This window comes from Strix aluco, chromosome 1, assembly GCF_031877795.1.
Source record: "Strix aluco isolate bStrAlu1 chromosome 1, bStrAlu1.hap1, whole genome shotgun sequence".
Taxonomy (NCBI): Eukaryota; Metazoa; Chordata; class Aves; order Strigiformes; family Strigidae; genus Strix; species Strix aluco.
Genome location: NC_133931.1, coordinates 14,634,278 through 14,648,664, shown reverse-complemented (window position 1 = coordinate 14,648,664; position 14,387 = coordinate 14,634,278). Strand labels below are relative to the sequence as shown.

Below are 14,387 nucleotides of genomic sequence, written 5' to 3'. Positions count from 1 at the left end.
TATTATCTGCCCCAGACAACTGGTGATCGAGAGTATCTGTATCCTAGCAAGACCCAAGGCGGCCTGCCTTGGGCAGAAGGCAATTCCTGACAAGTATAACCCGTTAATAGATTTAGTCTCCCCTCATGCTTGGCCTAAATCCGTCCTGCACACATAAAATAATTGCACAGCAGAGCACTGGAGTTACTTCTCCAACGCATTCCTGAGGCCTGACATGTCGACGCTGCATCTCCCAGAGTTGCACCCTGCATGTAAGCACTGAGGAGTCTGTTACCGTTCCAACTCATCGTGTTGCACAGAGCAACTTCTGTTTCCCACCAGCCGCCACACTCGCGGCCCTCTGGTAACGAACAGCGCCCCTGACTTCAAACTGGAGTTTACAGAGGAGCACGTCAGCCCCATAACCTCTTATCTTCATGGGGTCCAGCCTCCGTAACGCCCGCAGAGCTCGAGAGGCCTCACGCCAGGGCCAGAAGCGGCGTGAGAGAAGCACCCGAGAGGTGCTGGTGTTCGGGGCGGCCGGTCTGGGACGCCGAGCACTGCCCACCCAGAGCGGCCGTGCCAGAGGCCGCGGCGCAGCCCCCCCCAGCAGGGGCAGCGCCCCGCTGCCCGCCGCTTAGACCCGCCGCACAGCGCCCGAGGGAGGCGCCCGCAAGCCAGCGGGGCGGGTCACGGGCCGCAGGGACGGGTCGAGGGAGCAGCCCCCGGCCCGGGGAGCCGCTCGCCTCAAGCGCTCGGCCGGCCCGACCACCCCCGGGAAGGGGCCGGGTCTGCCCTCGGGGCTCCGGGCCCTCTCCGTGGAACGCCTCCGGGCAAAGGGCTCCCGCCTGGGCCGCCCGGAGCCGGGCTGGGCAGGGTCGTGCGGGCCCGGCGGGGCTGGGGCAGCGGCTCGGCGCCGCCGGGGCAGGTGGCGGGAGGAGCGGGGGGGGGGGAGCGGAGCGCCCGGCCCAGCTCCAGCTCCAGCTCCCCGCCTCCGGCCCGCGCTGCCCGCCTCAGGGTCGGGGGGGGGGGGTGGTGGTGGTGGTGGAGGGGGGGGTCCCCAACGGCCTCTATATAAGCGGCCGCAATGGCTCTGCCGGCAGAGCCGAGCGGCGCGGCGGGGAGGCGGCGGCCGGGACCATGGCGACGGGCGGCGGGCAGGGCCTGCCCGCCCTGCTGCTCCTCCTCCTCCTCCGGCCGGGCCAGGCAAGTGCGGGGCGCCCGGCGGGGCCGGCGGGCGGGGGGAGCCGGCCCGGCCGAGCCGGCCCCGTGACCTGGCCCTCGGGGTCGCTTTCTCCCCGCAGGTGAGCGGCCGAGAGCCGGCGTGTCCCCGGGCCTGCGGCGGACGCTGCCCGGCCGAGCCGCCGCGCTGTGCCCCGGGGGTGCCCGCCGTGCTGGACGGCTGCTCCTGCTGCCTGGTGTGCGCCCGGCAGCGCGGCGAGAGCTGCTCCCCGCTGCTGCCCTGCGACGAGAGCAGCGGCCTCTACTGCGACCGCGGCCCCGAGGACGGCGGCGGGGCCGCCGGCATCTGCATGGGTAGGTGGCGGCGGGCGGGCCGGGGGCGCCGGGGCTGGGGGACTGGCGGGGCGTCCCCCGCCCGCGGCTGCCCTCCCGGCGCGGTGGGGAGACCCCCGCGGGCCGGGGCTGTCCCGCTCTTTTCCCGCCCTCCCTCCGGCGGAGCGGCTGTTCCTCGGGACTGGCGGCGCCGCGGCGGGCCGAGCGAGAGCTCTCCGGCGCGGCGGGAGCGGCGTCCAGCGGGGCCTCGCGGGCACTGGGCGGGGCGCCCGCCGCGGCGCTTCGGGAGGCGCGGGGAGGTGCCGAGTGCCCTCGGGCTCAGTGAAATGCATTCGCCTTTCTCACTAGTGCTGGAGGGAGACAACTGCGTGTTCGACGGGATGATTTATCGCAACGGGGAGACGTTCCAGCCCAGCTGCAAGTACCAGTGCACCTGCCGAGACGGACAGATCGGCTGCCTGCCCCGCTGTAACCTCGACCTGCTGCTCCCCGGCCCCGACTGTCCTTTCCCCAGAAAAATCGAAGTCCCTGGAGAGTGCTGTGAGAAGTGGATCTGTGACCCTAAAGATGAAGTGATTTTGGGAGGTTTTGCCATGGCTGGTGAGGAAACTAAAACTATTTATCGCAGTCGTTGTGAGGAGGAGGTGATATCATACTGGAAATAGCCATGGGGTTGCCACATCTTAAGACACATTGTTTTGTGTGGTCGGTTTTTTCTGTTCTTTTTTATCATCTAGAGTCACTAGTGAGTATACAGTGGTTATGACTGTAGGCAGAGCTCGACAGGTAAAGGGAAAGATATTCAGAGGATGAATGTGCATAGCAGTTTTAAAAAGTAGTTAACTTGAGTTAGTTCCCAGTTCTGAAACTGCTGTTTATCTGGTACAGGGTAGTTCAGTGAGTCGAGTAAAACAGTGGCAAGCTCATAATTCTCCAAACATTATTTTCACTCCCAGATCAAAGCTGCAGTCTTGCTAGTTGCTCTGAAAGAGTATGTTGCATGATAAATATTATTCTAACAGCTTAGTCTACAAGAGACTTTTTTTTTCCCCTTAAATTTCCCAGCTATTACAAGTGGCCAGCATGGTAGCTAAAACGCCAACAAATTCCTGCCTGTCTGTGCTAGAACTCTCATCATTATTGTTGTCCTCAAAAGCATTATGAAGTGCTTGGAGAAGCATTGGTTACACAGTGAGTGGATCTGGAAAAAAAAAAAAAATCCCATTCCAAAATGCAGAACTCATAAATGGCTTTTGTAATTCAGAAAATAAAGCTACATAATATTTTCCCCGTGTTTTCTTACTGAATTATGTCGACACCCCCTTTAAATTAGACTATTAGTTCAACATGAATTTTCATAAGCTACTTTTACTGAGAGTTGAGGGCACTGCGTTCTCTTCCAGTCACTGCTTTTTGTGGTCTTAAGCAGTTAGTTATGTTGAAACTCAGCTAATCCATTTGAAAAACAAGTAAGGAAGGATCCAGGAAGAAATGCTCTAGTAACTTGTCAGAGTGCTATGAAGTGTCAGTTGTAAGGCACATAAGGCTTAAACAAAAAGCTTGCCACCTTTCTACTATTTTTCCTTTTCTTTGATTTGTTTGACAGTGACAGGCTAATCTGTAAAATGCCTACAGATGGATTATCTGCATTCTTTCTAGCAATGGCCATCCCTCTTGGGAGGCCACCTTTTTTTGAGCTTTACCATGCAAAAGGCAAAAATGCTGTTGTAGAGGAGCGTAATGGTAAGAGGTGTGACTGACAGCTCAGTCATGTTGCCTCTTTCTGTTTACTCCTGTGACAACTGCTGAACCAAACTATACAGTTAACAATATTTGCGTAATACGGCTCAACACTGCCATAAGGGCAGGACAATGATCAGAGTTGACTATGGCTAGTAGCTGTGATAACTCCTGGAAATTACTTCTTTCCTCCCTCCCCACCATCACCCTGGCTGTAATATGTCAATAATTGATAAGATCGGGTGACTTTATGACTCTTGGAGTAAAGGACTTTACTTCCATGCTGTTTATTAGTTTAGATAAATCATTCAGCCTCTCTCAAATCATATCTAATGTAAATATTTTCATGGCATAGCTTTAGAACAGGTTTGTGATGTATTTCCATTGGAAAGAGTGAGGAATAAAGAGATTAGAGTTCTAAACTGGTAAAAAAATTGGCAATAATTCTTCCAGCTGTGGACTTGAGTGAACTGAAGCTGAATGCTTTGCTGATTACACTGATGCGCACTTTTCTGTTATTTTTAGATGTAGGAAGTTGCCATCCAGGCTCCTAAAAAGGCAGCTTTTAAAATTCCTAAATCCTGGCAAAAGCATGGATTTTGGACCTTTTTTTTGTCTCACGTGTTTCTTCCCAAATGTAGTAGAGCTCAGTTAGATACTGGGTTTTCACAGGAGTTTTTCTTGTAATAAGGTTCTGTGGGGTTTTCTCTCCAGCATACAGACAAGAGGCCACACTTGGGATCGATGTGTCAGATTCAAGTGCCAATTGTATTGAGCAGACAACAGAATGGAGTGCTTGTTCCAAAAGCTGTGGAATGGGCTTTTCCACCCGTGTTACCAACAGAAATCAACAGTGTGAGATGGTGAAGCAGACACGGCTTTGCATGATAAGACCTTGTGAAAATGAAGAGCCATCTGATAAGGTATGCTGCAGAGTGGCAGGGGAGCAGGGTCTCTTCAGCTGTAATTCCAAGGTTGCAGTATTATGGTCTAGAATGCTCCAGATGCAAGTGTACGTAAATACAACTTTTAGCATGTGTGCCACAAGCCCAGTGTTTTTGGAAAGCATCAGACTTGCTGTGTTTGCTCAGCAGCTTTGTGCTGCACCTCCAGCAGGTCAAGGGAGGTGATTCAGCCCCTCTACTCCATTCTGGTGAGACCCTGCCTGCAGTGCTGTGTTCAGCTCTGGGGCCCCCAACATAAGAAGGACATGGACCTGTTGGAGCAGGTCCAGAGGAGGGCCACAAAAATGATCAGAGGGATGGAGCACCTCTCCCATGAATACAGGCTGAGAGAGTTGGAGTTGTTCAGCCTGGAGAAGGGAAGGCTCTGGGAAGACCTTATCGCAGCCTTTCAATACTTAAAGAGGGCTTATAAGAAGATGGGACAAACTTTTTAGCAGGGCCTGTTGCAATAGGATGAGAAGTAATAGTTTTAAACTAAAAGAGGGTAGATTTAGACTAGAAATAAGGAAGAAACTTTTTAGGATGAAGGTGGTGAAACAGTGGAACAGGTTGTCCGAAGAGGTGGTAGGTGCCCAGTCCTTGGAAACCTTCAAGGCCAGGGGCTCTCAGCAACCTGATCTAGTTGAAGATGTCCCTGCTTACTGCAGCAGGGTTGGGCTAGATGATCTTTAAAGGTCCCTTCCAACCCCAAATATTCTGTGATAATTTGAGCCATCCCAAATGGATCAGATGTATTGCATGTGCAGACTATTTTGACAGCTCAAGCATGCTGATTTCTCCCACAAATGCAATTGTACTGCCTGTATGTATACTTCAGAGCTGCGTGAAATCGTGCAAAATCTGCTTGGGTAAATGAAACCTTACCTTAATCCTTATGATGCTTTTTCCAAAAGCAAATCCAACATGGACACTTCATGTGCAATAAATGTGTATCTAAGGGAGCTGTCTTTTTTGCTGCTTCTACCCATTATAAAAGTGTTACTGTAAAGGAGAATAGCATGTAGCCAGGTAAGAGGACCATCACTTTGTATAATGTTCTGAGTGTTGGAAGGATTGCTAAGGCTTTTGCTCAATACTCTGCAGTTTCAATTACTGTGTTTTGAAAAGAATATGAAACATTTGTGAAGAGTTGGGGGCCTAACAAGGATGATCAGAGGTCTAGAAAACATGTTCTTCTAGGGAAAAATTGATTGAACTGAACTTTTTCTGAGTGCAAGATAATGGAGATGCATTCTCATGACTGCGTTTAGATGTTGCAGCCTGTTCTGAGTCCATGGGGAGTTTAGACTGCATAAAAATTAAAACATGAGTGAAAACCTTGCAAGCAGTAAGAATAGTGAGTGTTAGGGTTGTCTGGGGCAGATGTGGAGTCTCCGTCACTGAAGATTTCCAAGGACAAGCTGGACAGCCATTTGTTAAGAATAACAAGGTGGTTCTGCCTTGAGTCACAAGAATGGGCTGTGACTTTTGATGTTCATTATAGCCCTCTTTTTTTCCCCTCCATCTAGTCCTGTAACTTGCCCATTTGGCTTCCTGATTCTCTGATGAAACTACACTAACCTGAGAAGTTTTCCAGTATAGTTTCATAACGAACATTGGTTTGGCTTGACTCAGATGAGGGGAGGTGGCTTTAATTATTTGTCATTTATTACTGACCTAATTACACACTGGTGTCAAAGGGCAGATCTTGCAGGTGTTATCTGTAAGTAACTACTGAAGGAGCTGCAGAATCTTACTGCTGTTGAACGAGCAAAGACAACAAATTTTAAGTTTTCAGAGTAGACCTCTATCCTTATATGTCAATTTTTAACTGCTTTCTGTCTTATGCTATGATGTATCTAATGGCTCTTCATATTTCTCTTAGAAAGGGAAGAAATGTACCCGAACAAAGAAGTCCCTGAAAGCTGTTCGCTTTGAATACAAGAACTGCACTAGCATACAGACATACAAACCTCGTTACTGTGGCCTCTGCAATGATGGGCGATGCTGTACCCCACACAACACCAAAACGATTCAAGTCGAGTTCCGCTGTCCTCAGGGCAAAGTCCTAAAAAAGCCAATGATGTTGATCAACACCTGTGTCTGTCATAACAACTGTCCTCAGAGTAACAATGCTTTCTTCCAGGCATTAGATCTGACATCTAGTGAAGCAAAAATATGAAAAGCATAAATTAGGTAGCACAAAAGGTATAAATAGTTTATACAAAACTTGACCCACGATCAGGTGAATGTAACAATTGCATATGTAAAATATCTAAGATGTTTTTCAAAACAGTCTAGGTGCTTTCTTTTTTCCTGTAGTTTATTAAATACCTCGTTTTACATTTTTCCCCTCCAAATGTCTTTTATTCACTTGAATGAAATTTTGTACCTTGGACAGAGCCTCCTTTTTTTCTTGACGGTGGCATAAAGATTACAAAGCGAACAGGTAGACTTTCTCCTTGAGTTAAGGGGATCATGCCACGAGTTTCAGTAGCTGTAAGACTGGGCTTTTCAAAAGTAAATGGATTCCTTGGGGAATGCATGATACCATATCACATAAGCTTCCAGGTTCTTAACTTCACTTTGCATAATGTATATAAACACTTAAGCAGTGTTCTTTTTTTATTCTAATGAAACTGTTTCTGATGACAGTAAAAATCTTACTGATGAAAGTGTTGCATTCTTGTATCTTATCAAATACCTTCCATCTATACCTCCGACTTTCTCTGAGGATTAAGTTTGCACATAGCCCCTGAAATGACATAGCTAAGATCTCTTATCCTGAAGCATAGGAGATTGATAGCTGACAGCAATTAAATTTCTCTTTGGTAACTTCACTAGCAGTCTAATCCAAAACCCGCTGAAGTCAGCGTCTTAGGAGAACTTCATTCTAACCAATGTGAGTCTGTAGATACAACTATTTGGATGCAAAACCAATTTTTTGTAAATTCCTCTGAAATACTAACTGTATCATAGGGTGCTTCATTTCTTACATGTATATGTAAATAGAAACTGTATATATTGTAATATAACTTTACTAAGTAAATAAACTTTATGTGATTCAAAATATTTTTTCTAAAGTTGTTTTTCTTAAACTACCGACTTTTCACAGCTAAAAGCAATGGGAAGAAAAAGGATCTGCATACTCCTAAAATCAAAAGACCCTATCTTGTGATGTTCTTAGTGTACCTCTTCTTAATCACTGCCCTAACAGGCATGCAATGTCTTGGTGCAGGAAAGGATGAATAATCTGTGAGGCACACATTAGAAGGGAGGTTTCTTTCAGAGTAAGTTAGCCTGGGAGATAGGAAGATGTAAATAAAGTTAGCTTTGATGTGATGTGCCCTGAAACATAGTGGTGCTGGGGAAGAATATGTGATTTGGAGTTTGGGTTTGGGTCTGAAGAATTAACAAAGTGTTTAATTGGGTCTTGCAGCATTTCAGCGTCACAAAAGCAGCCTGTGATGCTGCCTGTGCTAGATATTGTATGGCAATTTCCTCAAAAAATAGAGCCTGAGGGTGGCAGTTTCGTGTATGTTAAATCATATATGTAACAGGATTGTGCAAATAGGTCATAAATACAGTTGTGCAGGCATTCAGCTGCCTAGACTGTGGGATCAAGCTTAGTTTGGTGTGTGTCTCTGTTAAGAGATCCCAGAGTAGTACTTATCCCACAACCATTCTATAATCACGTGGTAGGAAACAAGTCTCAAGAATAAAAGACAGAAGGCCACATCCCGGCATATTTGACCTAGTGTCCTCCTTCCCTGGAGGAGCTAGCAACCTCCAGTCTGACGATACCTAAGATACACACAGGGTGGAATTCAGCTCCATGTTAAGACTCTGGAATTTGGTATCTACATGTAGACATCTAAATGCCCATTTTAGCCAATGAAGCCTAAAGGAAAGTTAACTGTGAGCAAGTATCAACAGCCAAAGATTTTTTAGTATTTTAAGTCATCCTTGAAAGTACGAGGTCCTGGTGCTAAAACCCATAGTGTTTCAGTTAAGGCTGGATAGATCTTGGGTCCCCACTCTGGGCTCTTACATGGCTTTCCCCACTAACTGTGCCAATGATAAATTTCCTTGCAGTCATTGCTGTTGTTATCAACACGTCCCTGCCCACCTTATGCTGTTCAAACAGCTGGAACAAGACTAGTCTTGCCCCTCATCAGAAGCGTGCTCATGCATACATGCAGACTCCCTGCCCTTGCACTCATTAATGCCTAATCATAGAACCATAGAATATTTGGGGTTGGAAGGGACCTTTAAAGATCATCTAGCCCAACCCTGCTGCAGTAAGCAGGGACATCTTCAACTAGATCAGGTTGCTGAGAGCCCCTGGCCTTGAAGGTTTCCAAGGACTGGGCACCTACCACCTCTTCGGACAACCTGTTCCACTGTTTCACCACCTTCATCCTAAAAAGTTTCTTCCTTATTTCTAGTCTAAATCTACCCTCTTTTAGTTTAAAACTATTACTTCTCATCCTATTGCAACAGGCCCTGCTAAAAAGTTTGTCCCATCTTCTTATAAGCCCTCTTTAAGTATTGAAAGGCTGCGATAAGGTCTTCCCAGAGCCTTCCCTTCTCCAGGCTGAACAACTCCAACTCTCTCAGCCTGTATTCATGGGAGAGGTGCTCCATCCCTCTGATCATTTTTGTGGCCCTCCTCTGGACCTGCTCCAACAGGTCCATGTCTCTTTAATGTAGAGAGTTTCTAAAGTTCTGGTTTTACACTCCAGCAACCTGAAGTGGTAGGAAATGCCGAGTGCTGGAGAGCATGATGCCAGGACTCCTCTAGGTGTCTGGGGAGTGATTAAGGAACAGGTTAGAATTTAGGAGAGAGGGAAGAATGATTATTTAAAACTACTTTTGCCTCACATCTCTATTTGCTCTCCCTGAGAATCAGGTGGTTTTGTGCAATGCTTTTCTAATATAATGCAAGCTATTGAGTATTTCTCAGGATCATCTTGCAAATTATATGCATCTTGATTTGCAAGAGACACATCAGCTACCGAACAATGCAGCATTTGACTGTCTGAACAAATTTAAACAGTCTTTGGATTAATAAAACCCAGCTAATCCTGAGCCAGAAGTAATTAGAGCATAATGCAGTCAACCACTGATTTACTAAGAAGTAAAATGGTTCACTCAATCACTTTAATTTGACAGCTCCTCTAGTCCTTTCACACCCAAAGTTATTTATACTTGTGCATCAGCTTATCACTGTTTCATTGCTTCTCCTTTATACCTGGGTTTCCCTTCATGTTATCTAGATTTTCACATAATTCCTTATGTTTACCTTTTATTGGCTCATACAAAGCACAGATACCAGGGAGAAGCAGTTCAATAAGAGCTTCCACTTTGCAGGCAGGTTGAAGAGCTTATCTGGGATATGAACCCACAATTCCATGTACATTAAGAGCATCCACTACTCTTAAGTTTGTGGTTTTTTCCCCTCCAGAGGCAGGAGTTTAACTCCCGGTATTTTTGAAGAGACATAAACCCAGCTTCCTGCTGAGACAGTTCTTGTGGATCATCCACCACTTCATTTGAAAAGGGGATTATGTACACTATGGCACACAAGTTCAGTTCTAACTCAAGTAACTCCTTCTGTCTACAGGCAATTCCCCAACACTTTAAACTACGGTCTCCACTGCAGTACACCCAGTGCCAAAATGCCCTCTATAACCTTCCTTAGTGCCTCTCTACATGATCTCCACTTCTTCAATCCATTTTGTGAGAAGGGAGTTGCATTGTTACGAGCACTACAACCTTCACAAAGAAAAGTGCTACAATGTTCAAATCCTTATTAGCTATCTTTATTAACGCCAGGACTATGTCAATCTCAATGTCTTCTTACAATGCTGTAGCATTGCAGCAGGAAAAATATCTTTTGGAAAGGAACACAAATGTTTCCTCTGTACAAAAGGAGCTAAAGATCTGACCCAGTTCTCCACTATCTTTTAGACTATATACATAATACCAATTCAGTGGCTATTTTTACCTCACTTGGTTGATACGGCTTTTTCATATGGTATCAGTTTTGTTACATTCATTTAGATTTGTTTTACTTTATATGAACAGTTACTAGCCTAGTCTTTGGGCCAGTTTCAACCTGTTCCTGCAAAAGGTCATGACACCGATTTAATTAAAACACAACAGTGGTGTGTCAAATCTGTGACATTTGTATAAGTAAACTCCAGTGATAAAATCCTGAACATTTCTGGTTTAGGTCTGTGATTTTCCCAAACAAGAAAAGTTAAATTATTCAGATCAAGCAAAATTAAATTATTCAAATGTCAGCAATTCATTTTCATATCTCCAAGGATTCCCATCTGAGGGTTTCAGGGAACATCACTCGACATTCAGTGTATAGGTCCATGCATGATACATTGAATGGAACAAGCACAAAACATGCCAGTTGGCTTGTTCATTCCATACTCTCTGAACAAATTTACCTTTCTTTTGCTAGTACCAGCCAAGGACTGACCCAAAAATAAGCTGGTTAGAAAACTTTTAAAAAAAATTATTTATTCATTTAATTTAACATCTTTTACTGTTAGCTAAGCGCACCTTCAGTAAGTGATATTGATGATAGCCAGTGTTACCTCCTACAGCACATACACCCAGTAGAAATGTTTGTAGCTACTTCCAGAACTGTTTAATCTTTGTGACTTCATTAAAGCAACATGGTTCTTGCATTTAATCTGCTTTGAATTTGTCTGATGCAACAGTCAAAGACATATTGCAAATATGTCTTTTTTTTGTCTTCACTGACTATGTAAGGAGCCCAGCTGTCAGCCTCCTTAACTGATGCCCGACACTAGAGTGAAAACCTCACAGTGAGTAAAATTCTACAATTGGTTTTGATAAGATCATGGCGTCACCCTTTCTGTTTTCCAGTATAATTCTAGGAGTAATATAATAAAAACTTCAAGAAAAATAGAATATCACTTTTTTTTTTATTTCTAGTCCAAGTTATAATTTGTCTTGACTCTATTTTTATTAATTTATAGGTGTGTGGGGAGATGGACGGGAAGAAATTTAGTTATTGTTTCTAGTCCTAGCATTTATATCTTACAACAAATCTGAACTTCATGGAATAGAACTGTATTTCTCTCCTCTGACAACTTACTGCATTGGAATTTATTTTTCTTCTTAATTTTTTGAAGTAATAATAAAATAATTCTTTTGTACCAAAGGTTTCTGTACTAACTCTTTCAAAAAAGCCATTCTAGTTATGTCTACCATGCTAAATTTTGTAATATGAGCATGCAGGCACAAAATTTATTGTGACCTGAGGGAAAATTCTGCTCTGATTTTCTCATTACCAATTCCATTTTATGCATTACACAGGTATGAACACCTGTTCTATGACCAGAGATACTATGCTGATATCAGTATACGCTGAGACCTACCATGTAGTTCTGAGAGGAACAGTTTACTTGCAAATTTCTATTAAATGTTTTATATTTTTTTAAATCCCTGCAGCTAACACTGTTATCCCTACAACAGATAAAGTTAGAGCTAACAGCTTGTTTCTTTATGATTAAGCACATCTTTAAAATGTTCTCTCCATGGACTGTAGAGGGACCCCAGAAGATTGCCTGCCAGTGATCTTGCTGGAATAACACGAAATTAGTCTCACACTAAGCCTCTCCACTCCAAAGAAACAGTAGGAAATAGCCATTGTTGACCAACTGATTTAATTGAACAATTTGTAGATCAGCAAGCAGGAAAATTTACTTATTTATATCCCAAGAAGTAGCTTTATCCGCCCTGGACGTGCAAATGGTCACATTAAAATAATGAAGAATGGTGCCCCACTGACCTAAAATACTTCAGTGATCATGGATGTTGACCTGGCTGTCATTATTCTCAATGTTAGAATAAAATATTGCCCCCAAAATATTGCATTTCTGTTCATATAGGGAGACCTGTATCTCTCATGTCCTAGGTTGTCTCCCCTCTTCTTTAGCCTTTCATTCTACCAGCATGTGCTGAGTCTGTTTTCCACGCTCTTCTATATTTTTTCCATGCTGTCCTCCATAAATGGCTCTTTTTTATCCCAGTTCTCAAAACCCACTCCTTATCATTCACTTCTACAGTGCCCTCAACTGGTAAATTAAACATGCATATCCCAGAGGCCTTCCGTATTCACCCTATGGATCTTGCCTTCTACCTTTCTCCATGAGTCTTGCAGCCCTCAGGGTACATGTTATGTCCATTGTGGTTGCAAAAACATTTGCTTGGAGCCAATCAGAGCTTTTTGAAGCCTAATAAATTTAATTTTGCTGAAGGTAAAGGATAAAGGATATTTTAAATGATATAATAAAGGATATTCTAAAGACGTGTTAAGTGTGGGGGGACATTTGCTCTCCTGTACCACTGAGTCTGGCTCATTAGAAACCCAGGCTCAGCACCTCCCGTGGCCTAATTCAGAGCAATTCAGAAAGAAAGGATCTATCCGTTAGTCCAAACAGAGACTTGAGCCTGCACATAACCCAGGACAGTGCTCTGACAATCAGGACAGAAAAATAAGCACAATAGCTTCTGTGGGAGGATTGCTAGTTGGGGGTTTTTTGTCTTTTTCCCCTCTGTTTTTAATTAAAGAATTGCACTTCAATAGAAAGCTGGGGGTTTGTGCAAAAATAAGCAAATCCCAGAAATCCTTGCATAGATTGAGGCGAATTAAATCCTCTGAACTGCCTTTGTAAACAACTGCTATCACTGAAATGCTTGAAAAGTTATACCCTCAGCACTTTGCAAAAACTCTATCTTCGGACTGTAAGATGTTAGGCTGCCTGCTTCAGAAACAAAATACACCTCTTCGGGGAAAAGAATCAGATTTTCAACATTTTGAAAGTATACACCTTAGCAGTCTGCAGCTAATGTTCTCACTCTATGGGGTATGAGTTTGTGATTGTACATTAAACTGTTGTTTTCATACCAGGACCATGCTAAGGGCCATGCTAAGGGCTGCCTTCACCACCACTTCATGGCTTAGAGGGAAGATGAAAGTGCCCATCACTTGGGACCAGAATTACAAGCAGCATTTCACTTCAAATTTATAATAAAATATGGGTTTCAGTGGGAAGGCCCAGTTCCCCTCCAAACCATGGAGAAGGGGGACACCTGGTGGCCACAGACCATTTTGTCTGGTCGATAATAAACTTTTTGGGCCTGCTCCTGAAAGTAGGGATGCATTCAGAAGGATGAGGCCAACTGGTGTTATGTAGGACAACTGTCACTGGTTATGGGGACATTAACAGCAAGGGAGGACGGACGTCTGCAGAGCTGTCCAACTTTTAAATTTATCCAAATTATTATTAGCACTATGGTAGGCCCCAGACCCACTGGGAACCTTGTTTGCTTGGTGTAGATATACAATGCAGAAGAAGGTTTCTCATCCCAGAGACTTTCCAGTTAAGTGGTAATGACGCAAAGGATGAAGGGAAGGAGAGACCCTTTTCTCTGGTTAGCACACAAGGCACTAAAAGCTCAGAATACATGAGCAGCTTCCTCCACACCACAGACAATTTGTGGTAAAAGCAGGAAATGAGCCCATTTCTCTTAAGTCACCATCTACAGTCTTAACCACAAAGGCTGTCCTCCTCCTCTTAGCTTTACCCTTTCAAGTCCATCCTGCACTTCAGAGGATCATGTTGCAGAAGAAATAGAGCAATATGCTTTTTTTTTAGAGAACCGGAGGGGTCTCAGGCACCACATCAGACCTTTACAGACTAGAAGGACAATGAGCTCTGGGAAAATTATGGTCTCAGGAATGGTGACAGTTCACTCCATCGTGAAGAGGCTGCTGTCTGTGTATGATATAGATGTACTTAAGACTGTCATACTTCATTTGATTGCAAACCACCGTGTTTTGGGTTACACATTGCCTGGCAGATTATGGATTTGCATCTCTCTTCCTTGGGATGCTTGTGGAGGAAATGTTCATCTCTCACTTGCACTGACCATTAGTCAACGTGGTTGCTGAATATTTCCTCTTCCAAGCTGTAGTGAAAATTTTAGCTTACATATCAGTGTGAAAAAAACACAAAGCCTATGTACAGCAGCAAAACCATGACTTTGGAGAGAGACAGGAAAAACCAAGAGCTCCAAGGCTGGGGAGTGAGTCCCTGCCCTGCTTCCCAGACACTTGGCACACAAAAAAAGAGGAGAGGAGAAATTTCTGCTGCAACC

General features: G+C 44.7%; 1 protein-coding gene across 1 annotated transcript; it reads left to right on the top strand.

Annotated features, from left to right (window-relative positions):
- The first annotated feature begins 416 nt into the window (after nucleotides 1–416).
- On the top strand, nucleotides 417–7,250 carry CCN3 (cellular communication network factor 3). The gene is made up of 5 exons (XM_074817618.1): nucleotides 417–500; nucleotides 1,284–1,515; nucleotides 1,843–2,094; nucleotides 3,949–4,157; nucleotides 6,064–7,250. The coding sequence occupies exons 1-5, from the start codon at nucleotides 417–419 to the stop codon at nucleotides 6,358–6,360; spliced, it is 1,074 nt and encodes a 357-aa protein (XP_074673719.1). The 3' UTR covers nucleotides 6,361–7,250.
- The last annotated feature ends 7,137 nt before the right edge of the window (nucleotides 7,251–14,387 follow it).

Coding starts and splice junctions, on each gene's coding strand:
- CCN3 (XM_074817618.1), top strand. CDS start 417: ATGGGGTCCAGCCTCCGTAACGCCCGCAGAGCTCGAGAGGCCTCACGC. Junction 501..1,283: donor GTGAGAGAAGCACCCGAGAG/GTGCTGGTGTTC, acceptor TTCTCCCCGCAG/GTGAGCGGCCGAGAGCCGGC. Junction 4,158..6,063: donor ATGAAGAGCCATCTGATAAG/GTATGCTGCAGA, acceptor TATTTCTCTTAG/AAAGGGAAGAAATGTACCCG.